The sequence below is a fragment of the Andrographis paniculata genome, unplaced genomic scaffold, assembly GCF_009805555.1.
Source record: "Andrographis paniculata isolate CXL003 unplaced genomic scaffold, ASM980555v1 Contig65END, whole genome shotgun sequence".
Taxonomy (NCBI): domain Eukaryota; kingdom Viridiplantae; phylum Streptophyta; class Magnoliopsida; order Lamiales; family Acanthaceae; genus Andrographis; species Andrographis paniculata.
This window is the reverse complement of record NW_026137601.1, coordinates 5,974,466-5,999,412: the sequence shown is the minus strand read 5'-3', so window position 1 is coordinate 5,999,412 and position 24,947 is coordinate 5,974,466. Positions and strand designations below refer to the sequence as shown.

Below are 24,947 nucleotides of genomic sequence, written 5' to 3'. Positions count from 1 at the left end.
TTTGATTTGACTTTTCCGCCTTTTTGAGAGCTTTGGTCTCTGTGTGGGCGACTTGATCATCGGCTTTGAATTTGATGTCTCTTATTGACGATCCACGACTTTGATCTTTGAGGAGATGGATTTGGCGCTCCATAACACTTTTGGTGGCGTGTTCCTTTGACTTTTGGATCGAAGAGGGCCGAGTTGATGCTTTGGTGAAGAACGCGATGAACACCTTGAAGCTTTGGGATGAACTTTGGATGCTCTTCCTTAGCTTTGCTGGATTCTTCAACAGCTTTTGGAGCTTCGATCCTTGAAGATGTGGATTTGGTGCTTCATAACACTTTTGGTGGTGTGTCCCTTTTATTTTTGGATCGAAGAGGGTTGAGTTGATACTTTGGTGAAGAACGCGATGAACACCTTGAAGCTTTGGGATGAACTTTGGATGCTCTTCCTTGGCTTTGATGGATTCTTCAACGGCTTTTCGAGCTTGATCCTTGAAGAGGTGAATTTGGTGCTTCATAACGCTTTTGGTAGCGTGTCCCTTTGACTTTTAGATTGAAGAGGGCCTGGTCGATGCTTTTGACGAAGAACGCAACAAACACCTTGAAGCTTTGGGATGGACTTTGGAGGCTTTTCCTTTGTTTTGACGAATTCCTCAACGGCTTTGGGAGCTTTGATGACTCATTTGGCTCGGTCATACGCTGAAGGACGTTCACTCTATCGATTCGTTAACCAATATTGAATCATTATTCTAAATCAGTGGCTTTCGACGAAAAATGCTTCGAAGGACACGAAAAACATGAAGAACAATACAGAGAGAGTCTAGAGACTTACACCTTTGCTTGAATCCTCGATGTAACTTCGGTGTCTCAAATGAACTGGCCATGACTCCTATTTATAAGGGAGGGGTGGCCTCGGTTTCCTTTTAGAATGATGTCACGTGACGCGTCTTGATTGACTAATAGAAAGATTTTATAATATTTTCTTTTCCATCAGAGGTTGCGCGCCTTCCTTTCTCGCTAAAATCTTTATATCATTGTCTTTTTCGGAAGATAATAATTTTATATTCTTCAATTATTCACAAGATTAATTTATTTTACTGCCAAATTTATTATGGCTCTGTTTATGCACGTAATATTTGTACGATATCTTCCATTTTAAACATACTTTTGCATTAATAGTTGATATTTATTGTACAAAATTAACATATGTATAATTAAATACCATATATTTATTTTGTTGAAATTTTATTTTTTTCAAAATACATAATATTTAATTTAATTTAGACATTTAATTTTTAATGCCTATGCTTAAAAAAATAAAATAAAATAAACAAGAAAGCAATTTAAAATTCAAAGCAAGAAAAGTTAATAATGAAGAAAGGAAACAAACGCAACAAAAGGAAAATAAATTGAATAGGTAGGAAAGCATACCAAGAAATTCAAACAAGTAAACAACAAGATACGAAAAAATAATAATAATAATAATAATAATAAATAAATTGAATATTGGGTGATGGATGATCGTGTGTGCCAGAGGACAAGCCAAATACATATATACATATATTAATCCCTAAATTTAAATTTGTTAAGATTTAATTATATTCCTAAAATTCATCCCTTCCTCGGTTGGACCGTCCCAAGCCTTTGTTTGGGCTTCACATCGGCCGCCCGTTGCCTGCTGCCTGGGCTGTTTCGCACCGTTTCCGAGACCAATGCATTTCATCCCAAGTAATATTTTCAGATAAAAAATTATTTTCCAAAAAAGTGTCCATATGTTAAAATAATCGGATTTTATCATTAAAATTGTTTATCTTATCAATATTTTTGTATGTAGAACTTGGTTAGTTCCCGCACTGATAATTGATACTACTTTCATGAACCGTTCCCGACGTTGTGCGCCCTCCACATGTCGATGCTAATCTCCACGTTTTTTGCCGTCGAGGCTCACCTACCATCATCTTAAGCTTCTCTTGGGGGTTGATTTGCAGCATCGAGTTGACTTCCTTCTTTTTATCTGCGTCAACTTCAATCCTGTGGTGACAAACAAGGAAGTCAAGGAATTGCCCAACTAGGACGCCAAATACACACTTGGCGGGCTTCATCTTTGCTACCTCATACGAATGAAGGACTTCCAGAGGTGCTGCAAATGGTCAAAAAAACTGAGACTAGACAACCACGTGCACGTCGTTGTTATAGACCTCCAAGGATGTACCGATTAGACCATGAAATATAACGCTTGTAGCGCATCGATAGGTCTCTTCCTGCCGTGTCGTCGATATACATATCGGCTATTGGCATTACATACTTATTTTTAGGGGTTGCAAGGCCGAGGTTCTGAAAATCGATGCACATGCACATCTTCCATTTTTCTTCATCATCGGAATGAGGGTTGACATCCATTCCGGATAGCGACAAGCGTGTATGAAATCAGCTCGCAACAATGTCTTAACACAGGCGAACAATAGATTTTGTGGCTGCTAGACGGGCTGGTCCCCACCCCTCGGCGTCTTAGACAATGGCTGCTCCAGTGAATTGCCTAGCCTGCTCAAGGTCGAAGCGGCTGCTCATCGGACGCATCCTTCTTCCGTCAAAGGATCATAACCTGGCGGAAGCATAGCGCCTTAGGGGGTGCTGGTTTGGGCACTGATGTTGGTTGTTCGACCCGTGCAAGGTCAAGTTCGGGGGTGATATCAGGACACTTTCTTTTCCTTTTTTCTTCCTCCCAAACCTGATCCATCTTGTTGCGTATTGTCGAACAAAGTATATCGTAGATGTACTTCGTCAACCAAAGCGCTGGATCTTGGAAAACAAACTGCACTTCCATTCGAATAATATTTTGAATATCTGGCCCTGGAACTAACAGATTATGCTCGCGGGCCTCCGTTGAGACAGGGGCCTCCATGTACGGTGTGCTCTTTAACGCTGCCGGTGGCTGCTCAGTGATGTGCGTGTCATCAAGTTTATGAATATAGAGGAACATGACCTGTCCCAATGGACATGCCAAACTATTATCGGTCGAAATATTTTTTTGACGGCTTATCGAAACGAGAGAGCAAAATTCAGATGGATTATTTGGCTTTCTCAAGAAAAAATCTGAAATTATTTTTTGACTGCTTATCGAAACGAGAGAGCAAAATTCAGGTGGATTATTTGGCTTCCTCAAGAAAGAATTTGAAATTATTTTTTGACGGCCTATCAAAGCGAGAGAGCAAAATTCAGGTGGATTATTTGGCTTCCTAAGAAAGAATCCGAAATTGTGTTTGAAAAATCCATAAACGTATGGAATAAAAGAAAATAAACAAGAAAGCAAGGTAAAATTCAAAACAATAAAAGTAAAAATAATGAAGAAAGTAAACAAATGCAGCCAAGGAAAACAAATTGAATTGGTAAAGCAAAGAAAGAAATTGAAAGATGTAAACAAATGCAACATACGAAAAAATAAATAAATTGAATATTGGGTAATGAATGATCGTGTGTTTGAGATGAAAAACGAAATATATATATATATACTAATTTCTAAATCTAAACTTTTTTATAATCTAATCATATCTCTAAAGTTCATGGCTGCAATATTTTTATCTTTATGACATGGGAATCCGCTGCTACTCGAAAGTGTGCACTGGGTAAACTCCCGGTCGAACCTACGAACTATGTGTGGCAGGTGACTTGTTACAGGACACGTTTTTAGATATTATTAGTGTGGTAAAAAGAAATTCAATTTGGTGATTAATAATGAGAGTATTTGAGACATAATTTTTTACATTTGAATATATAAACATTTTTAGCAGTTTCAGGTTGTGCATTTAGTTTTCGTTTGTCTTATGTGTTGTGATTTCATTCGTAAAAAAAGAGTGTGAATTTCAGAAAACACAAAAACAAAAACAGAGTGTGTTGTTTTGTCCTGTTCTTCTTTCTAGAAATTGCCTCGATTTTTCTGATGTGATTCTTAATTCCAATCTAGTAGATTACCAACACTTGGTATCAGAGCATTGTGTCGTGTTATGCCCAAATATCTACGATTGGAAGATATGGCCTTAGTAGCTCAAGGAAAAGAGAGCGGTGGTGTGCCGTACTAGTGTCCCATGCTAACGTCTTCGAATTACACCACTTGGGCGATCCGGATGGAAGCTATTTTGGACGCACAAGGGTTGTGGGAGTCCATTGAACCACTGGATAACAAGGAGGTCGGTGTGAAGAAAAGTAAATCAACAAGAGCTTTCATCTCTCAAGGGTTACCGGAAGATGTTCTACTACAAGTGGCCAAGAATAAGACGGAAAGAGAAGTGTGGGATTCATTAAAGTTGCGTTACCTTGGGGCTGATCAAGTGCAGAGGGCGCGATGACACACGTTGAAAAGTGAGTTTGAGGCTCTTCGGATGAAGGACGGGGAAACAATTGATGGATTCACTGGAAAATTGAGTGGGATGATGTCCAAATACAATAGCCTTGGGGCGACGCTTGAGGATAGCGTTATGGTGCAAAAACTGCTCGATTCAGTCCCCGACAAGTACCTACAATTGGTAGCTTCGATTGAGCAATATTCAGATATTGACTCCATAATGTTTGATGAGGCTGTCGGTAGATTGAAGGCATATAAAGATAGATTACGACTCTGAAGTGGTAATGAAAGTGCTGAAACCAGCCTGCTGCTTACTAGAATTGAAAACCAAAAAGTTAACAAAGCTGTAGGAGGATCGTCGGGAGGACGAGGACGCGGTTTGAATGATAGACACGAGGTCGTCGAGGCCGTGGTAGAGTTGGTCGAGGCAGACCCAATTGACAAGGAGATGCTGGTAACAACAATCACAAGCCAAGAGATAAGAAACACATTAAGTGTTTCAATTGTGAAAAATGCGATCATTATGCATCCGAATGCAAAGCGCCAAAAGAGAAAGGGGACAAAGCAAATTTGGTTGAAACGCAAGAGGAAGAACCAACTTTGTTGCTTAGCGTATATGGAGAGAAAAAAATACGTTGGTTCTATTGAATGAGAAAAGTGTATTTCCTAGTACAATCGAGTGGATGGTTCGAAATGAATTGGTTCGTGGAGTTCCCATTATACAGCATCCTACGTAAGTTTGTGAGGGATGTATGATTGCAAAACAATCGAGACATCCGTTCCCCAAAGAAGCTCAATGGCGGGCAAGTCAACCTCTTGAATTAGTTTATACGGATCTATGAGGTCCGATATCTCCCTCAACGGTGTCAGGTAACCATTACTTCATGTTAATAGTCATTGATTTCAGTCGCTACATGTGGTTTTATATGCTGAAATCGAAGGATGAAGCCTTTGCCAATTTTGCAAAATTCAAAGTAAAACTTGAGAAAGAGACATCGATGAAGTTGAAAGGATTTCGGAGTGATCGTGGGGGAATTCACCTCTAAAAGATTTAATGAGTTTTGTGAGCAGGAAGGAATTCAAAGTTAATTTACAACCCCTTACGCCCCTCAACAAAATGGTGTGGCGAAGTGTTGTAATAGAAGCATTCTTGAAGTTACGAGGTCATTATTACGAATGATGAATGTGCCGGATTTAATCTGGGGTGAAGCTGTCAGAATGCTGTCTACATACTCAACCATATTCCGACTAAAGGAGTGAAAGGGATGGCACCATATGAAGGTCTAAAAGGATTTAAACCAACACTTGAACACCTAAAGGTGTTTGGGTGCGTTGGGTATGTGAAGAAGCTGGCTGATCAGGTTTCGAAGCTCAGCAATCGAAGCACTTCAATGGTTTATTTGGGAGTTGAATCGGGTTCTAAAGCCTACCGAATGTTTAACCCAATTGAGCTGAAGGTTGTGGTTGCTAGTGACGTCGTTTTCGATGAAAAGAAAAAATGGAGTTGGACCAAATCACACACGGAAGAGGCTGATGTAAGTAAATCGTGGGATAATGATTTTTTTAATCATATCTTGGAAGAAGAAGCACTAGCCGATACCAACAGCGAACATCAGCCCGCTGATGGAAATTCAGCAGCTCCAAATGCAGCTCATTCGAGCAAAAATAGTGCAGCAAATGTGGACCCCTTGACGTATGAACACACTCCTATTAAAGGCTTTTGAAGTCTCACCAAAATCTACAATGAGATGGAGCATGTGGAAGAGAAATCCGATGAATTGATGTTTGTAGGTGATGAACCTACAATATTTACATGGGCTGCTGGTGTTCCTTCGTGGCAGGAAGCAATGAAAGGGGGATTGTGTTCAATTGAAAAGAATCGTACTTGGAGGTTTACAACTCTTCCACCTGGGCACAAACCGATCAGACTAAAACGGGTGTTTAAAGTCAAAGATTGTGATAAAAATGTTGTCAAACACAAAGCTCGATTGGTTGCAAAAGGATACGCTCAACAGAAAGAGAACGATTTTGATGAAGTTTTTTGCATCGGTGGCTCGATTGGAAACTATAAGGCTGCTATTGGCTATAGCTGCGATGAAATGATGGTTGGTCCATCACTTTTATGTGAAGTCAACATTCTTAAATAGAGAATTGCAAGAAGAAGTATACGTGTCTCAACCCGATGGTTTTGTTGCTAAAGGGAAGGAGCATATGGTATACCATCTATACAAGGCCCTCTACGGCTTACGTCAAGCGCCCCAAGCATGGAACATACATCTTGACAAGGTACTCAAAGATTTGGGCTTTACAAGGTGTTCACAAGAGCAAACGGTGTATAAGCTTCATTGTTCCAATACAATTTTGATAGTTGGCGTATATGTGGATGATTCAATTGTCATCGGATCAAATGTAGACCAAGTAATTTGGTTCAAAGGAAACATGCAGCAGGTGTTCGAGATGAGTGACTTGAGGCCGTTGACATACTACTTGGGAATAGAAGTGCGGCAAAGTGAAAAAGGCATCGAGATAAGTCAAGCCAGGTATGCAAAACGGATTCTACAAGCAGCTGGAATGTGGGACTGTAATCAAACAAAGTGGCCAACGGATGCAAAGTTTAGCCTATCGAAGGATGAGGAAGGCACACCTATGAATGCAACAAATTATCGCCAACTCATTGGTCATCTTCGATACTTAACTCATACAAGACCAGACCTTTCTTACTCTGTTGGGGTCGCTAGTCGATATATGAGCAGTCCAAAAGAAAGCCATCTGAAGGTAGTGAAACAAATAATTCGATACTTGAAAGGTACGCTGCATTATGGTTTGGCATACACAAGAAGAGGCGATGGAAAGTTAGTAGCTACAGTGACAACAGCTTTGGAATGGATTTGGATGATCGAAAGGGCACCACCAAGACAGTGTTTTACTTCTCGAATAATCCAATTACATGGTTATCTCAGAAGCAAACAACTGTGGCACTATCTTCTTATGAAGCAGAGTTCATGGCAGCAACAACGGCTGCTTGTCAAGCTGTATGGTTAAGGAATTTTTTGAAGGACTTAACCGGATGGGAAAGCTCAAGAGTGAGGTTGTTTGTTGATAATAAATCAACAATAGCTCTAATGAAAAATCCGGTGTTTCATGGTCGCAGCAAACACATAGATACGAGGTATCATTTTATACGTGACTGTGTTGAAAAAGAGATCATTAACATGGAACATGTTAGTGGAGAAGAGCAACGAGCTGACATATTGATCAAAGCATTACCACGAGTCAAGTATATCAAGATGAAAAGTTTATTGGGGTTGAAGAATCTTGACGAAAAAAATCAGGGGGAAAAATGATGAAATAATTCTGATTTTTGGATATTATTAGTGTGGTCAAAAGAAATTCAATTTTGTGATTGATGGTGGGAGTAATTGAGACATAATTTGTACATTTGAATATTTAACCGTTTCTAGTAGTTTCTGGATTATGCATTTAGTTTTCATTTGCTTTTATCTATTGTAATTTTCCATTCGTAAAATAAGAGAGTGAATTCCAGAAAACACAAAAACAAAACGTGTTGTTCTGTCCTATTCTTCTTTCTAGAATTTGTCTCGATTTTTCTTGTATGATTCTTAATTCCAATCTAGTAGATTACCAACAAATACACATATAAATTTTTATGACGCAAGTAAATCATACAAAACTGATTAAAGCATTTAATACTCATCCAATTGTCAAAAATTTGCATAAGAGAAATTATCAGTATGTTGAAATATTTAACCTCTCCATTGTTGACATTGAGAATATGTTGTTTGAGTCTTTTGAAATTGGTTGAACCTGCAAGCACAATGTGTCAAGAGTGTTTAAAGTTCAATCAAATTCGTATACTTAAATCACAATTTCAAAAAAGCAAAGACATAATAAAAATCTTTGGAAGATTGGATCTTATGTTTTACATTCAATAATATTACCTAAGGGGTCAAGCCTAAGTTTCTTAGCATGCTGGAAGGTCGACCCAACCACAGTTGTTGGGTTGGAGTACGCAGCCGGCGCCATTTCCTCGGAATCCTTTATGAAGATAAAGTTTTATTTCTTTATGCGTGCCATAGTTCAATCTTCAAACTTAAACCTTCCAAGACTGAAAAGTTATTGTCATTACAATATGAACTGAAAATAGATTCTAACAATGAAAACCACAAGAAATTCGAATAAAAAAAAATATAATGTAAGATAGTAATGTAAGTATTATTAAAAATCGAAACCACTTAAAGTTAACAAAGTGTATAGTGGCTCAGCTCCTAGTGCACCCACATACAAACGATTCAAATAATAGATGACAAGAACTAACAACCAAAGATGCGACCAAACAACTCACTAGATTTATTTGACTTCCATCGCCAGAAAAAAAAAAAAAAAAAATAAATTTCTGCGTAAATAAAACAAAATTATCAACAAAGAAATTTTACAAAAATTGCATTTCATGATTAAAACCTACAACTACACATAAAATTAGTAGTACATGTTAACTCGTATATATCACAATATATAGCCTTTGTGAATGTCTCAAATTTAGTAGAAGATAATATCTTTGTTCCATTATTATGAGGATTAAATTGGGAAGGAAGTTTCTTTAAAGTTATTAAATCCTTAGCCACTATATCTTTAATGAAGTGAAAATGTACATCAATCTGTTTAATTCTGTTATGAAATACGAGATTCGTACTCAATCGGTACCAGATCTAGTATCCAAATGGTGCATTTACTTCACGAGATTAGCACATATTATATTATTTAATTCGATCTAATCTCATTTTTACTTTAATGTATTAAAGTCTTGTATAATTAAAGGTCCGTTACAATAATACTAAATTATAGGATTATTAATATAATATAACTTCCTAGTATTATTTAATTCTACTTACTAAATTATCTAAATTATCCTTCACTCTAAACATTTAATTTTTTTTTATATAAATATAATAACAAACTTTTTGTTTAATATATTTTGATTTCATTTGAAATGTAAGTTATGTATTTTTTTTTAAATTTCTAATCAATAATATAAAGTGATAAAAATGTTATAAAATATGTTACTAAAACTTAAATAAATAAATAATCAGAATATATCAAATTTTAAATATACATATTATGTCATGATAATAACTCAATTAAATTTTAACATTGTTATATATTATATTGTTACAATTAGAAGGAAAAAAAAATATCAAAATAAATTATGATATATGTATGGAAATGAAAATAAGTATGATGCATGTTCGAATAGTAACTCTGAAAATCTCATCAAAATTAAAAGTATCTATTTGATTGGTGAGTATCCAGGTCGAACTCAAGGAATATGCCGATATGCTAAGTTCAATTAGAAAATGCGGAAGGAGTTAATGCTATCGAATGGCTGAAAAATAACCTAGTTACTAAAACTGAATTTAATCTAACTAAAAAATATGTATATGTATGTATAACAAGATTGGTTTTGAGTAGAGCCGGTAAAAATAGGCACGGCCCAAAAATCCGATTCGACTATGGCACAAAAAAGTTGTGCTTGGGCCTAAATCAATAAGCCCAAAAATTTTCGGAATGTGCCTGGTAGGGCACACAAATGAACCGCTCCAAACCCAGACCCATGAAAGTCGAATTGTGACTTGGCAAGCCGGATTTATTAAAATTAATATTTAAATTTTAATATCTATATATATAATAACTAATGATATTGTGACAAAAATTAAGATATGGTTTAAGGGTAAAGTTTTTGATTTGTTTTGGTTTTGGGCTTGTGGGTTAAATTCCCAAATACATTGTATGAGTAAAAATTTCATTAATTTAATTTAAAATAAAAAAAATGTAAACACGTTTCACAACAGCCGAATTGCAACCCGTAGTTTTGAGAGGGGTTGGTGGGTTTGTTTAGTAGAAAAATAATTATTTAAAGTCTTATAATACCAACAAATTAATTATAAGTGCTATCTAGTTAATTATATTAATATTTTTATTATTATTTCTGCTAAATATTTCTAAATGATAATAATAATAAATTAAACTTTCATGATTTGTTCAAATAATTTAAAAATACATTCTTTAATCTTATACAATATTTCTCATACTAACTTACAAGCTGTTTCAAATATTTGGTGCCGTTCCGAGGATTTTAGTCTTAAATTAGATTTGTATATATTTAGTTTGAGTTCAATGAGCATAACAATGTTATTTTAGCTCTAAATAATTTGAAGGAAAGGCAAGCATATCCAAAATAAAATGTTCAAAACAGAACCTCTCTATCTCATATTTACCACATCTTTATTAGAAGTAAACATGTTATAATTTTCAAAAAAGTAAAAAGAACATGAACGGCATGGTGTTTCGTTAAGCCGATGATGTCATATCATATCCCAGTATTTATGAACTGGCCGGAAAATGACCACATCCAACTTCTTGAGTAAGAAGAATATATCATTTTTGTTAAAAGCTATTTTCATAATAAAATATATATAGACCATCGTAGAGGGTCTTTCTTAAAAATAAAAAAACACCAATAGAAATAGTTCACCCTTTCAATAATACAACTAGAATTCATCTATAGTAGAGAAACCAAACATATAACATAGATAAAAAGGAAATAGTTAACAATCTCAGCAATACACGTCGAATTTATCTATACAAAAAAAAATATCATGTTGAATCACGCTTACAAAATCATGATCACCATAAAGCTTATCTCTAGTTGAAAACTAACATTCTAGAACATGGGCATGATATACAACAAACAACAATGAACATTTCGAAGGGTGTGTTTGTTTGAGGGTTTGGATTTTGAGTTGGGATTTGAATAGTAAAAATTTTGAATTTGAATAGTTGTATGATGTGATATAAATAGGTGTTGATGTGATGTTTTGAATGTAAAATTGATTTTTAGTATAATATAAAAAATAAAAAATAGGTGTTTGATTTGATGTTTTTGGGGGGAAAAATTGGATGAATAGTAGAAATCCAAACAAATCCCTCAAACAAACACACCCGAAACTATAACGTACTCTCAGTATACAACAATTTGTCAGACTGCCCAAAATTTCCCTCCAGCAATGCTTTACATGTGGTTTGATCTATTTATGTTATCCTCATCCCGGATGAAAAACGAAGTTGGATCTACAATTGTAGGAAATAGAATGTTTAATATGATAAACTTCTAGGATGAGCAGGCTACATGTATTTATTTGAGTGCAGGATTTAAAAATTACAAACAAGAGAGAAAACAATTACACATGAGAAATAAGAAAGAGACACAACATGATTTTATATAACTAGTGTTGAATTGATATTTTAAATGTAAAATTAATTTTTAATATAATATAAAAAAAATATATTTTGAGTTTACTTTTTTAGGGAAAAAAATAGTAAATAGTAGATATCAATTAAAATCTTCCAAGCAAACACAAACTTAATTTTATCACAAATTTCCTTATAAAAATCCAAGACCGTCTTTCAATAAAGCTAACCGTAAAGGAGTCGCCGCAATCACGGGAACTTTTACTCTACCATTGATTATATTTCCATCAGGACAAAAAGAGGTTGCATTCATTGTTCCCATCCTTCCACTTAGAGTTCCATCTTTAAATGGAACAAATGTACCTTCTATAATTTCATGCAAACCCTACGAAAAAAAAAAATATTATAAACAAACCATTAATTAGAGAAATAAATAAAAATCTGATAAAAACACAAGTAAACAAGCTAAAAGGTAACCTTCAATCAAACATGAATGAATAATCAATATACATGTCCCTAAATTAAAAAAACCTCGTATATTGTGTATTCTCCATGCGCAAAATGACAGATTGTGGCGAGTGACATGGTCCCACTGATTGCTTTCACAAAAATAACCCCAGGTTCCGTTGTAGAAGCATTCATTACTTTTCTAAATATATCCTGAAAAATATACCAATAAGTTCAATACATAACAAGTTGGAACTCATAATAGAGCTCTCATCGAGGTAAAGAAAGTATAGTTTAACGGCTATGGAAAGACAACTATATGAAGGAGATTCATCATCTTCAATTTAAATATTCAATGTAGTTCATTAATATATATAGTATAGACAAAATTACGAGGATTGCCATTAATGATAAGTGCAATGATCTACACTTTGGCGACGCTAGGCATATCATTATAGGACACACATGTAAATGTTTATGATGCAAGTAAGTAAAAAAAAAAACAGATTAAAACACTTAATACACATGCAATTGTCAAGAGTTTGCATAAGAGAAATGATCAGTATGTTGAAATATTTACCTCCCCTTTGTTGAGGGTGAGGATATGCTCTTTGATAGATCCTGCAAGCAAAATTTGTCAAGAGTGTTTAAGGTTCCATTAAATTCATATACTTAGATAACAATTTTAGAAATGCAAAGCCAAAATAAAAATCCCTGAAAGATTAGATCTTAAGCTTTACATTCAATAATCTAACCTGAGGGTATGGGCCTGAGGTTCCTGGCTGGCGCCACAGTTCTCTCTCTGGGAGTTGTCTTTGTGCGCGCCATCGTCAACAAAATTAAACCTTCAATTTCGAAATAAAAAAATTTACAATACCCAAAATGGACAATCAAATCATCAAACGAGAAAGAAAACTCAGAAGATCACCAAATTAGACAGAATAAACTCTAGAAAAATGGAGCATTTCCACTTTTCTTACCTCCGATTAAATACCTAGAAGCGCAGGGAAGAAAGAAGACGCCGGCACTTTACAATTAGGGTTTCGATGATTTTAAGACATTGGGATTCTAATATATATATATAATTCAGCGTTGAGAAATTTTTATTTATTTTTGAAAATAAAATATATCTGCCCACAAAACTATATATATATATATATTACAATAATAATAAGTTCGTTGGGATGTGTTTAGGTGTGTTTGTTGATGGGCTTTGAGGTGAGTTTTTTTTAGGCTTGTTCAATGTAAAAATTATTATATAAGACCTTATAATATCAATAAAATAATTATAAGTACTATGTAATTATAAAAAAATAAAATACAAGTCTACTAATATCTTAGATTTGACTGTCTTTTTTTTGTTGTCGTTCTCATTCTGTCATCCTAAAACTCTTCAAGTTTTTTTTTGAGCTACAATCTCTTGCAATTGTCGAATTGAGTTTTTGGAGCTCTTTTGTGTGCTTGAGAGAATGTCTATGACAAGTAGGGTGGGGTATTGAAAAAAAAAAAAACAGATGAAAGAAGCTTTGTAAAAAGACGGACAATGATATAGAGGACGAAACTATTGTAGAAATACAAAACCTTCTTCAAGGTAAAAAAATTATAGTTGAATGTCTATGGAAAGACAAATATATTCAATGTAGTTGATTTTTATAAACATACTATATTACGAGCATAGCGATTAATGATAACTTCAATGATCGACACCTTGACGACGCCTGACATATCATTAGATGATACGCGTATAAATTTTTATGATGCAAGTAAGTCATACAAAACTGATTAAAGCATTTAATACTCATGCAATTGTCAAGAATTTGCATAAGAGAAATTATCAGTATGTTTGAAATATTTAACCTCTCCATCGTTGACATTGAGAATATGCTATGTGAGTCTTTTGAAATTGGTTGAACCTGCAAGCACAATGTGTCAAGAGTATTTAAGGTTCAATCAAATTCGTATACTTAGATCACAATTTAAAAAATGCAAAGACATAATAAAAATATTTGGAAGATTGGATCTTATGGTTTACATTCAATAATATTACCTAAAGGGTCGAGCCTAAGTTTCCTAGCATGCTGGAAGGTCGACCCAACCACAGTTGTTGGGTTGGAGTATACAGCCGGTGCCATTGCCTCGGAATCCTTTCTGAAGATAAGGTTTTATTTTTTTATGCGTGCCATAGTTCAATCTGCAAATTTAAACCTTCAAAGACTGAAAAGTTACTTTAATTACAATATGAACTGAAAATAGATTTTAGCAATGAAAACCACAAGAAATTGAATAAAAAAATGTCATGTAAGATAGTAAAGTAAGTTTTATTAAATATCAAAACCACTTAGAGTTAACAAAGTGTATAGTCGCTCAGCCCGAAGTGCACCCACATATAAACGAGTCAAATAATAGATGACTAGAACCAACAACCAAAGATGCGACCAAACAACCCACTAGCTCCTATCCTTTCGTAACTATCGATCTACTTTTAAAGACAAACCCTAGATTTGTTTGACTTAGCGTTGACAAGAGCACCCCATTCACAAAATCAATCAAACAACGGGATGCAGGAGACATAATCAGTCTCTGCGTCACCAAAAATAAGATCACCGGTTCTGAAACTTCACAAAATACACAGCTAGGAACTAAGAGGATTACCTTCGAGAGAAGGACTAGAGAGAAAGAAAAATGAGAGAATAACCCTTGAGAGAGAATGAAAGATGATATATAAGATATGAATTAGTAATGGCTGCGCATATACAACATATATATATATATATTAGGTCAGAATCAATAGGTTACAAAAAACCCTCCATTGGACGGATGTGGATTAATCTCGGAAGTGGATATGTGGGCCTTAGAAAATTGGCTTGGTTCTTACTTGGCTTTTCGATCAATTTGGGCCTCAAATATCACAATTGGAAATTAACAATCCTCCACCTAGTTTTTGGTCATAAAATTTCATTGGGTGTTTAGGGTCTTCATCGCAAAAAATAAAATAAAATTCCTGCGTAAATAAAACAAAAATGTCAACAAAGAAGTTTTTAAAAAAGTGTGTTTCATGATTAAAACCTACAACTACAGATAAAAATTAGTAGTACGTGTTACTCATATGTATCACAATATATAGCCTTCGTGAATGACTCGAATTTAGTAGAAGATAATACCTTTGTTCCAATATTATGAGGATTAACCAACACCCAAAGAACTCGCTAGCCCATATCCTCTCGCAAACTATTAATCTACTTTGAAGATAAACCAGATTTATTTGACTTATTGTGGAAAAGAGCACACATTCACAAAATCAGTCCAACAAAGTGATGTCGGAGAGATGATCCTTCTCCTCGTCACCAGAAACAAGATCACCAGTTCTCAAATTTCATAAAATATGGAAGCCAAGAACTGAGAGGACTTACGTTAGAGAGAGAATTAGGGGGAAGAGGATGGGAGAATAACCTTGGGAGAGAATGAGATATGATAGAGAAGATTTGAATGAGTACTGGCTGCCCTTATACAACATATATATATATATATATTAGATCGGATCAACAGGTCACAATAAAACCCTCCATCGGACGGATGTAAATCAATCTCGGAAGTAGATCAGCCAAATGAGTTTGGCCTTGGAAAATTGTCTCGGTTCTTACACTTGGCTTTGGATCAATTTGGGCCTCAAATATCATGTGTCAAAATTAACAATCCTCCACTTAGTTTTTGGTTTTATAAGTTCATTGGATATTAAAATACAACAAAATAGTCAATAAAGAATTTTAAAAAACTGCAATACATGATTAAACATACAACTACACATAAACCCATAGTACATGTTGATCATATGTATCACAGTATATAGTCTTTATACATTGCTCAAATTTGGTAGAAGATAACACTTTTGTTCCAATATTTTTAGGATTAAATTGGGAAGGAATTTTCTCTAATTTTATTTAATTCTTTAGCCACTATATCTTTAATGAAATGAAACTGTACATTAATGTGCTTAGTTTGGTCATGAAATACAAGATTCTTACAAAATTAAATACCATATATATCTACTATCCAAAAAATAGTAATGAAATTATGCAAATAACTGTTTTGGAGATTAAGCCTTTGATCGAAAGATTTTGGGAGATTTTATAAATACATCTAAGAGAAAATATAAAAAATGATATATGTATAAAAATTAAAATAAGTATTGTGCGTGTTCGTACAGTAACTTTGAAAATCTCATCGAAATTAAAAGAAAAAATAGTTTGACTAGTGTGTGGCCAGGTCGAACTCAAGGATCATGTGGATATGTTATGTTCAAGTAGAAAAAAATACAATGGGTTAATCCAAGCGAATGACTAAAAAATAAACTAGCTATTAAATTAGAATTTAATGTAACTAAAAAAATAATAAAAAAAATATATGTATAACTTTATACAAATTGGATTAAACAATGGATAGAAGTGATAGTGAAGTGTAAGCGAGTATATTAAAGATGGAAATGAGAGAGCGAGTTGTTTATGTCAGAGTTCTGTTGCCATGAGTGATGGCTATACTATTCTAGAGGAAATGTGTGAGGTGGTGTTGCTGTGTTGGCGGAAATTTATGTATAATTGGTAGTGGTTCAAAGGAATGAATGTTGTCAAACGTGATCAACATCTAGGGGATTTTGAATTCAGTATAAAAGAGTACAATTTATTGAAATTCATCTTCATTAATCTTTCTATAAAAAGATTTCAAATCAAATTTGAATTTAACTAAATATATCATTTTCTAGACAACAAAATATCTACTAATGATAAAACCACGTGGAGAATTCTTTGACAAGATTTGTATTAAATGTGAGAAAATCATTGAAAATAAAATAAGTTTAACATAAAATATAACCGTACTAAACATCACCATCAAATACAAAATTAACTTAAAGTTTAAAAAAAACATATTTATTAATATTAAGAAACACTATTAAGTTCTCAAATCAGCAAAATAAGATAAAATCAACAAAATAAATTTCGATGAAAAGAGAAATAAACTATTGGAACCTAATATTCAGAGGCTCCAGGACTGTTCATCAATTCCATCGTTGTGGGTTCCGAAAGTACTTCAAAGAGCCTGTTCGTCGTTGGATTGGGGGCGGCTCCTTCGGTGGAGCCTGCACTACTTCGAGCTAAAACGACCGTTTCAATTGATTTAAACTAAAATATACTAAAACCAGGATAAATCTACTGGAAAGCGGATAAAAATAGGCTGGAAACATAAATTAGCAAAAAATTAAGATAATCTCCTAAAACCTAGGGATAAACTAATAAAATGATAAAGACTTGTATAGGGTATGCATGTTCTTGTCGTGTGTGTGTTGTGTGTTTTACTATATTTATCTTAATATCAAATAACTATCTCTTCTACTAAAAAAGTAGTTTCACTTATTCCTTCCACTACCTCCAATCGCTTGGTAACCTCCCAAAATCGGCTTTCAACCTGAATTTTCTTTGAATCGCCTCCATTACATCTGAACTGCCTCCCTACTCATTCTGAACCACCTCCACTGCCCTTGAATCGATTCCCACTCATTCTAAACCAATGGAGGTGGTTATCCCATTATCTGTGAAAGTTGTTGTTTTCTGTCTTGTGGATTATCTTCCTCTGCGTTATGGATGCATTGTAGTCCAATGGAGGCAGTTGTTTTTAACCCAATGGAGGCATCAATTTTTGACTTTATGGAAGCATTGTTCCGGGATGGAGGCGCCATAGTCCAAGGAGTTGCTACCTCAAGGTTAATGGAGGTTGCTGCCCCAAGGTTTGTGGAGGCTGCTGCTTTTGGCCTTGTGGAGGCAACAATCATTTGTTTTGTGGAGGCATCAAAGTCCAATGGGGGTTGTTGCTTTCGGCTCTGTGGAGGCAACAATCTTTGGCTCCGTGGCATGAAGCTCCATTGTTATTGGACGGCTCCGTGGCCTGGGAGCTCCGGCTCCAGTTTTTTCTTGAGCGTCCTTCATATTCGCGTGTTTTGGGACCCATGTCCAACAATGCCCTCCTAAAAAGGGTTGGGCGATTGCTTCCGTTGAGCCCATGTCTTTTTGCTCCGAGCCTTTTGCTTGCATCAACTATGATAACTTCTGTTGACAAGGGATCCTTCTCGGCCTTCACTTCTTGGACTTTATTTCCATCTCAAAACATCAACTTTTGATGGAGTGTCGAAGGCACACAGTCGCATGCATGAATCTAATTTCATCCTAAGAGAGCCAAATAAAATGGCCTATTATCGATCATCATGAAAGTTGACGATATTTCTTTTGTCCCCAGTTGCACATCAAAAGTGATCATACCTGCCGATTTGTAAGAATTTCCCATAAAATTGGTAAGCCGTACAAATGTAGAAATCAAATTGTCACTAGTCTTTCCGAACTTCCGTAGGGTCTCAATTGGCAACACATTCACAAAAGCTCCACTGTCCACCAGAACTTGGTTAAGCGGATGGCCATTCATCGAGGTCTGAATGCGCAAAGGCTTGGCATGTTGGTTTTGGCCAGGCTCGAGCCTCTTAAATTCTATCATGGTGGCCACATCATTCCATTCGAAGATAGGATCTTCGTCAACGACAACTTCCTCTAACTATTGAAATTCTTCCGAAGCTTTGAATTCTTGTAGAGGCTCCTCCACTTGCTTCCTTTTGGAAAAAACTCATCCATCTACTTTCCTCTTTGAAAGGGCTCATTCGTTTGCTTTTTTGTTAGAAAAAGCTCCCCCATTTGCTCTCTTTTTGGAAGTGGCTCCACAGCCTACTTCCTTAGCGGCTCCACAACTTGTTTACATTCTGGAAGTGGCTCCACAGCCTACTTTTTTCCTGAAAGCTACTCCGCAGCCTATTTCCTTAGCGGCTCCATAGTCTGCTTTCTTTTTGGAAGTGGCTCCACAACGTGCTTTCTTTTTAAATTCAGCTCCACAACCTGCTTCCTTTCTCAAAGCGGCTCCACAGCGTGTTTCCTTAGCAGTTCCACAACCTGCTTTCTTTCTTGAAGTGGCTCCACAGCCTACTTTCTCTCTGAAAGCAGCTCCATAGCCTGCTTATTTTTTGGAGGTGATTCTGCCATCTGTTTTTCTTTTGGAAACGGCTTATGTGAGCTTTCCTCCTCTATGCGAGCCTGCAATTTCTTATTTGAGCTAGCCTATTTCGAGTCCTGTTGAGTTCTCTTATTGCCCCCTTGGTGGAAGGCTCTGGCTTATTCATAATCCATTTTTCATTCTCTTTCACGATAGGAGGCTTCCATATCGCCTTAGGAATGATGGTGATCTGGTTGGCCTTGGTAACAGTCCAAACTCGTTTCCCTTTCGCATCCTTAACTTCTGCTACAATGGCCACCGGCTTGGGTCATTTGTATACTTTCCTGTTCTTCAATCTTGAGGCTTTCGGATTTGGGATGATGACACCAACATTAGGTTCCCTCTTGACCATCCTTTGTCTTACATTCTCCATGTTCAAACTTGTGACTTTATCAAATGTCACTCTTTTGAAGTCGATTTGTTAGTGGGTGCCTTCAGTCCTAGACAGTCTTGAACTGAATGTTTTGACGGATGAGCGCTAAGCCCATCTTTCATAGGCCCTTTAACCGACATGGTATTTGGATAAGGAATAAACCTTTTGCTCAGCTTTAATGCCGGACACAAATAATCTTTCCATTTGCTAATTTTGTTGCCAAAGCTTCTGTCTCCGCAAAGTCCTTTTCGTCTGAAGTCTCTAGGGCTTCTACCCTTGTAGGCTTCTTTTCGTATGGAGCCTTCATAGCCTCTGGAGTCTCTGCCCCTACAGCCTCCTAATCTTATGGAGCCTCTATGGTCTTTGGAGCTTGTGCCCCTGCAGACTCCTTTTCATATGGAGCCTCTACCTTTGCAACCTCTTTTTTGTTTGGAGTCTCCATGGTCTTTGGAGTCTCTGCCTCCGCAAACTCTGGAGCTTCCATGGCTTCTAGAGCCTCTGTCTCCGCAAACTCCTTTTCGACTGGAGCCTCTACAGCCTTTGGAGTCTCTGCCCCTGCAGCTTTTTTTTTTTTTTGTATGGAGGTGAATTTTTCGCGCTCAAAGTGGCACTAGGCTTCTTTTCAAATCTTCTTTTCGAAAATGCCCTCCGTATGCAATCTGCAATGACATCAACGTCCATCAGAGGCTTGGCCTCTTGTTGATTTGGTGTCAGCGGCTGCAATCCAGATGTCTGCTGATGGAAGGTTGACGGCTGCATCTCTGTGGCCTGCCCTCATTGCTCCTGTGTTTCAACGGTCCTCTTCCATTGGAGATTAGCCACATACGGACCGTGACATCCCCATGACGGTGTTGGCACATTCCACATACGTTGTCCGCTGAATCGCGTTGGCGGGATCATGCCAAATGCTGGAAATTTGCCTGCTCCTCATGGAGGCTCAGCACTACTCTCCAAAACTCCAACGGCCAAGGGGTTCCAGCCCTCCGCAGCCTGTTGGCTCCAGCGCTCCGCAAGCTGTTGGTTGCAGCCCTTCGCAGGCTGTTGGCTCCAGCCTCCTGCAAGCTGTTGGTTCCAGCCCTCCACAGGCTGTTGCGTCCAGCCTCCTGCAAGCTGTTGGCTTCAGCCTCCAGCAACCAGGTGGCTCCAAGCTCCTGCAGTTTGGAGGCTCTAGCCCGATCATGCATGCCCCGGCCCTAAGGCCTGAAGCATTGGATTTTCTGCGACAATGCCGTAGCTTTCTTCAAGTGGTACAATGAACCCCATGTATGCCTCGACATCATTCTTCGAGAAATCTGACGTTGGTCCCACTGGGCGTGCCAATTGTTGGAACCTAAAAGAGGCTTCGAGCCTAAACGACCGATTTTGATGGATTTAAACTAAAATTTACTAAAATTTGGATAAATCTACTAGAAAGTGGATACAAACATGTTAGAAACATAAATTAGCAAGAAATTAAGATAATCTCCTAAAACCTATGGATAAACTAATAAAATGATAAAGACTTGTAGAGGATATGTGTGTTCTTGTCGTGTGTGTTGCGTGTTTTACTATATTTATAATAATATCAAATAACTACCTCTTCTACTAAAAATGTAGTTTCACTTATTCCTTCCACTACCTTCAACCTCCTAGTAACCTCCCTCCATCAATTTTCAACTGCTGGATTTTTTTCGAATCGCCTCCATTACATCTGAACTAGCTCCCACTCATTCTAAACCGCCTCCACTTCCCTTGAATTGATTCCCAATTCATTCTGAACCAATAGAGGTGGTTATCCCATGATCGTGGAAGCTGTTGTTTTCTTTCTTGTGGAGGCAACCTTCCTTTGCTTTGTGGAAGCACCGCAATCCAATAGAGGCAGTTGTTTTCAACCCATTGGAGGCAGCACATTCTGACTTTGTGAAAGAAATGTTCCGGAATAGAGGCGCCATAGCCTAAGGAGTTGCTGCCCCAAGGTTAATAGAGGTTGTTGCCCCAGGGCCCATGGAGGCTGCTGCTTTCGGCCTTGAGGAGGCAGCAATAATTTTCTTTGTGGAGGAATCACAGTCCAATGGAGGTTGTTACGTTGTTTTCGGCTTTGTGGAGCCAACAGTCTTTGGCTCCGTGACATGAAGCTCTATTGTTATTGGACGGCTCCGTGGCCTGGGAGCTCTGGCTCCGCTTTTGTCTTCGAGCCTCCTTCATATTCGGGTGCTTTTTTGGACTCATGCCCAATATAAACATACAAATAAAGCTTACATACAAATAACCTTTACTACTGACAAATGACGGCCAATGACGGTGGGTGGAGAAAGGGTTCCTTTCTTTTTTTTTGGAGGGGGGGGTTTAAATTTAGGCTTGGTCATGTACTGAGTCAAAACGGGTTTGGTGATGCTAAGATGCCAGTCTTGCAAAACGGTGAGGTGAGTTGTCCTGGTGCTGCTGGTGCCCTACCAGGACGCCAAGGTGCTATGAAAACCATGATTATAATGCTCTAAAATAAAAATAAAGTTCAAATAATATATATTGCTGATGATCACCACAAAAAACAAATTAAAATGCTACAAAATGTGCATCATATACAACCAACAACATCTTTTATAGAATAAATATCAAGACATGTGGTTCGCTCTGTTTCTCTCATGACTCACCCTCGTCGCGAGGCGAGATACCAAGAACGCAATTGAAGGAAAGAGAATATGATAAAAGACATATTTCTGGGATGAGCCAACTACATATATTTATTGTGGCATCCGATTTCACAAATACATAGAAGAGAGATCAAAATATCACATGAGAACCAAGAAAGAGAAAGAGACACAACACTATGAATAAAATATCTTTTTAGTCAAATATCAACTTTTCACACTATTGGCTATGTGAATGTATGCATTATATTCTAATTTATTGAATAATTAGATGTATATTTTATTATTTATGTATCAACTTTAGTCATTAAATTAAAATCCACATCTTTTGCTAAGGTAGAGCATTTTAATTCAGCTACAGTAATTTCTATATCAAGTAATTCCTATATCAGTAATTAATTTTATCACATATTTCTTTCAAGAAAGGAACTGACTTGTACAGAATATGCAGCGATCATAGGTCCTGCTACTATACCACTAAATGCAGTTCCATCTGCCCGAGCTATACTCAACCTTCCATCATTGCCACTTTGAAGTCCACCTCTACATGGAACAAAGGAACCAACCATTGATAAATTTGGAAGAGACCCTACACACACAGACAAACACATAAAAAATTATAAATAAGGATAGATGACTAACTCGGGAAACATGCTCCTAATAAAGAAGGTACCAATAATTATTACTTGAAGATTATATATTTGATTATACTTAAAAAAAAGTAGTGTTATACCCAAATTAAATTTAAGAGCAACCATAAAAATGGTTAACATCATGGGCAAGTACTTGAATAAAATATCAATTGAAATGGAACAATTTCTTAAAGAGCACATGGATGAAAAAAATTACAGAAGCATGCAAATAAACACAAAAATAATATATCAAATCCAAGAAAGAACAATTAAACAAATAAAAGATAACCTCCTATCAAACAAGAATGAAAAGTCAATATAGATGTAAGTAATTTAAGAAACCTCATATACTCTGGGTTCGCCATCTTGTGCAGGGAGGCTGATTGTGGCGCGTGATAAGGTCGCAGCGGTTGTTATTATGAAAACAACCCCTGGTTCAGTGGTAGTAACATCCAATATTTTTCTTAATACATCCTGAAAAATATGTCAATAAGTTCATTACATTACATGTAGAAGTGATAGGAAAGAAGTATTGTTTAACGACTATAGAAAGAAAACTATATGATGGAGCAATATAGTCAAAGCAAATAATCAATGTACTTTATTTATTTATGTAGCTACTTACTAAAATACAAGCATAGCCATTTATGGGAAGTGCAATGATCTATACAACGATGCATGACATAAATGCTTATAATGCCAGAAAATCATACAAAATTAGATAAAAGCACCTAAAACACATGCAATCTCAAACCTCTCCACCGTTGACTCTGAGAATTTTTATTTTGAAGTTCTCCGAATTGGAAGAACCTGCAAGCACAGTTTTCATACTTAGTTCACAATTTTAAAAATACAAAGAGATAATAAAAATCTCTGGAGTATTAGATCTTATGCTTTCCATTGAATAATATAATTACCAGAGGATCTGGGCCAGGCAGTAGGGTGGGAGGTTGACCCAACCACAGCGGCTGGGGTGTAGTATGCAGCCGGCGCCATTGCCTCTAGAGCCTTTTCTGAAGACGAGGTTTTATTTTTATATGCGTGCTATAGTTCAATCTGAAAAATTAAACCTTCTAACTCTGAAAAGTTACTCTTACGACAGTACGGACCGAAATATCGATTTTAACAATGAAAACCACATGAAATCAAATGAAAAAATGTAATGTAACTTAGACCCTAATAAACCCACTTACATACGATTTGAACACAGGATGACAAGAATCGAAACCCAAAGATGCGACCAAACAACTTGGTAGCCCCTATCGTCTCACAACTATCGATCTACAGCTATTTCGAAGACAAACCTTAGATTTATTTGACTAAGAGTAGACAAGAACACATTACTCACAAAATCACTCAATGAAACAAAGGAGACACATTCAGTCTGCTCGTCACGGGAAAGAAGATCACCGGTTCTGAAACTTCACAAGAACCGAGTGAACTTACTTTACAGAGAATATTAAAGAGAAAGGGAGATGATATGAATGAGAGAATAACCCTTGATAGAGAAGATATAATAAGTAATGGCTGCGCATGTACAATATATATATATTATATCAGAATCAATGGCTTGGATGGTTCCTCACCTCGAACACCTTCCCGTGGACCTATAACTTTCTCAGGTCTCACACAGAAGCACATAATATGGATAGAAAGAGAAAAAAGAACAAGGTTCACTCAAGTTAGTGAAATGTCTATTTCTCTCAAATAAACTCAAATAGTTTACAAATGAGGATGACTCTTCTATATATATATATATATATAGACCCTATAATGGGTTGGGCTAACACATGTTAAAGTATATCTGAATAAGCTCTATCTATATAAAAATATGGATAAGGATAAAGTACGTCTGTTATCCGGATAAGCTCTATGTATGTAAAATATGGATAAGGATAAGGTATGTCTATCGGATGGACATCAACTTGGTCAAGGGGCAATCCTGGCATTCCTGGAATATTTTGGAATGTTTTGGGAGGTTACTATTAGCCCATTTGTTCTCGATAGCCTTGTGATTCAGTACTTGGCATGATGTTGGTCATGAAAAATACCTCCATCAGAGGATGTGGATTAATATCACAAGTGGATCAGCCAGACAAGTTTGGCCTTAAAAAATTGGCTTGGTTCTTACAATTGGGCTTTGGTTAAATTTGTGCCTCAAATATCAACATGTCGAAATTAATAGCCCCCCCTAGCTTT

At 36.4% G+C, this 24,947-nt stretch overlaps 2 protein-coding genes across 8 annotated transcripts; both read right to left on the bottom strand.

Annotated features, from left to right (window-relative positions):
• Positions 1–10,953: 10,953 nt before the first annotated feature.
• LOC127262379 (AT-hook motif nuclear-localized protein 9-like) lies at positions 10,954–13,065 on the bottom strand. Its single transcript, XM_051291031.1, has 5 exons — positions 13,017–13,065; positions 12,792–12,881; positions 12,617–12,657; positions 12,121–12,249; positions 10,954–11,974 (listed from the first exon to the last, which is right to left on the bottom strand). Exons 2-5 carry the CDS (start codon positions 12,862–12,864, stop codon positions 11,783–11,785), a joined length of 435 nt encoding a protein of 144 aa, XP_051146988.1. The 5' UTR covers positions 12,865–12,881; positions 13,017–13,065; the 3' UTR covers positions 10,954–11,782.
• Positions 13,066–19,624: 6,559 nt separating this feature from the next.
• On the bottom strand, positions 19,625–24,501 carry LOC127262380 (uncharacterized). Of its 7 annotated transcripts, XR_007841125.1 has the most exons (6): positions 24,335–24,498; positions 24,097–24,163; positions 23,666–23,804; positions 23,503–23,558; positions 23,091–23,222; positions 19,625–22,705 (listed from the first exon to the last, which is right to left on the bottom strand). XR_007841125.1 is itself a non-coding variant. In XM_051291032.1 (5 exons), the coding sequence occupies exons 1-5, from the start codon at positions 24,387–24,389 to the stop codon at positions 22,625–22,627; spliced, it is 420 nt and encodes a 139-aa protein (XP_051146989.1). In that variant the 5' UTR covers positions 24,390–24,494; the 3' UTR covers positions 19,625–22,624. The 7 variants fall into 7 exon arrangements, 4 of the variants coding, with proteins under 4 accessions (XP_051146989.1, XP_051146990.1, XP_051146992.1 ...); XR_007841124.1 differs by having other exon boundaries at positions 23,666–24,163; positions 24,335–24,501; XM_051291032.1 differs by lacking the exon at positions 24,097–24,163 and having other exon boundaries at positions 23,666–23,761; positions 24,335–24,494.
• Between the last annotated feature and the right edge of the window lie 446 nt (positions 24,502–24,947).

What these genes read in the sequence shown, in the direction of transcription:
- LOC127262379 (XM_051291031.1), bottom strand. Translation starts at nt 12,864, where the DNA reads ATGGCGCGCACAAAGACAACTCCCAGAGAGAGAACTGTGGCGCCAGCC. An exon ending in CCTCAGGCCCATACCCTCAG is followed by an intron (nt 12,658 to 12,791) that starts GTTAGATTATTG and finishes TTTTGCTTGCAG; the next exon opens with GATCTATCAAAGAGCATATC. An exon ending in GAGAATACACAATATACGAG is followed by an intron (nt 11,975 to 12,120) that starts GTTTTTTTAATT and finishes TTTTTTTCGTAG; the next exon opens with GGTTTGCATGAAATTATAGA.
- LOC127262380 (XM_051291032.1), bottom strand. Translation starts at nt 24,389, where the DNA reads ATGTGCTTCTGTGTGAGACCTGAGAAAGTTATAGGTCCACGGGAAGGT. An exon ending in TCCACGGGAAGGTGTTCGAG is followed by an intron (nt 23,762 to 24,334) that starts GTGAGGAACCAT and finishes CCTCGTCTTCAG; the next exon opens with AAAAGGCTCTAGAGGCAATG. An exon ending in GCGAACCCAGAGTATATGAG is followed by an intron (nt 22,706 to 23,090) that starts GTTTCTTAAATT and finishes CTGTGTGTGTAG; the next exon opens with GGTCTCTTCCAAATTTATCA.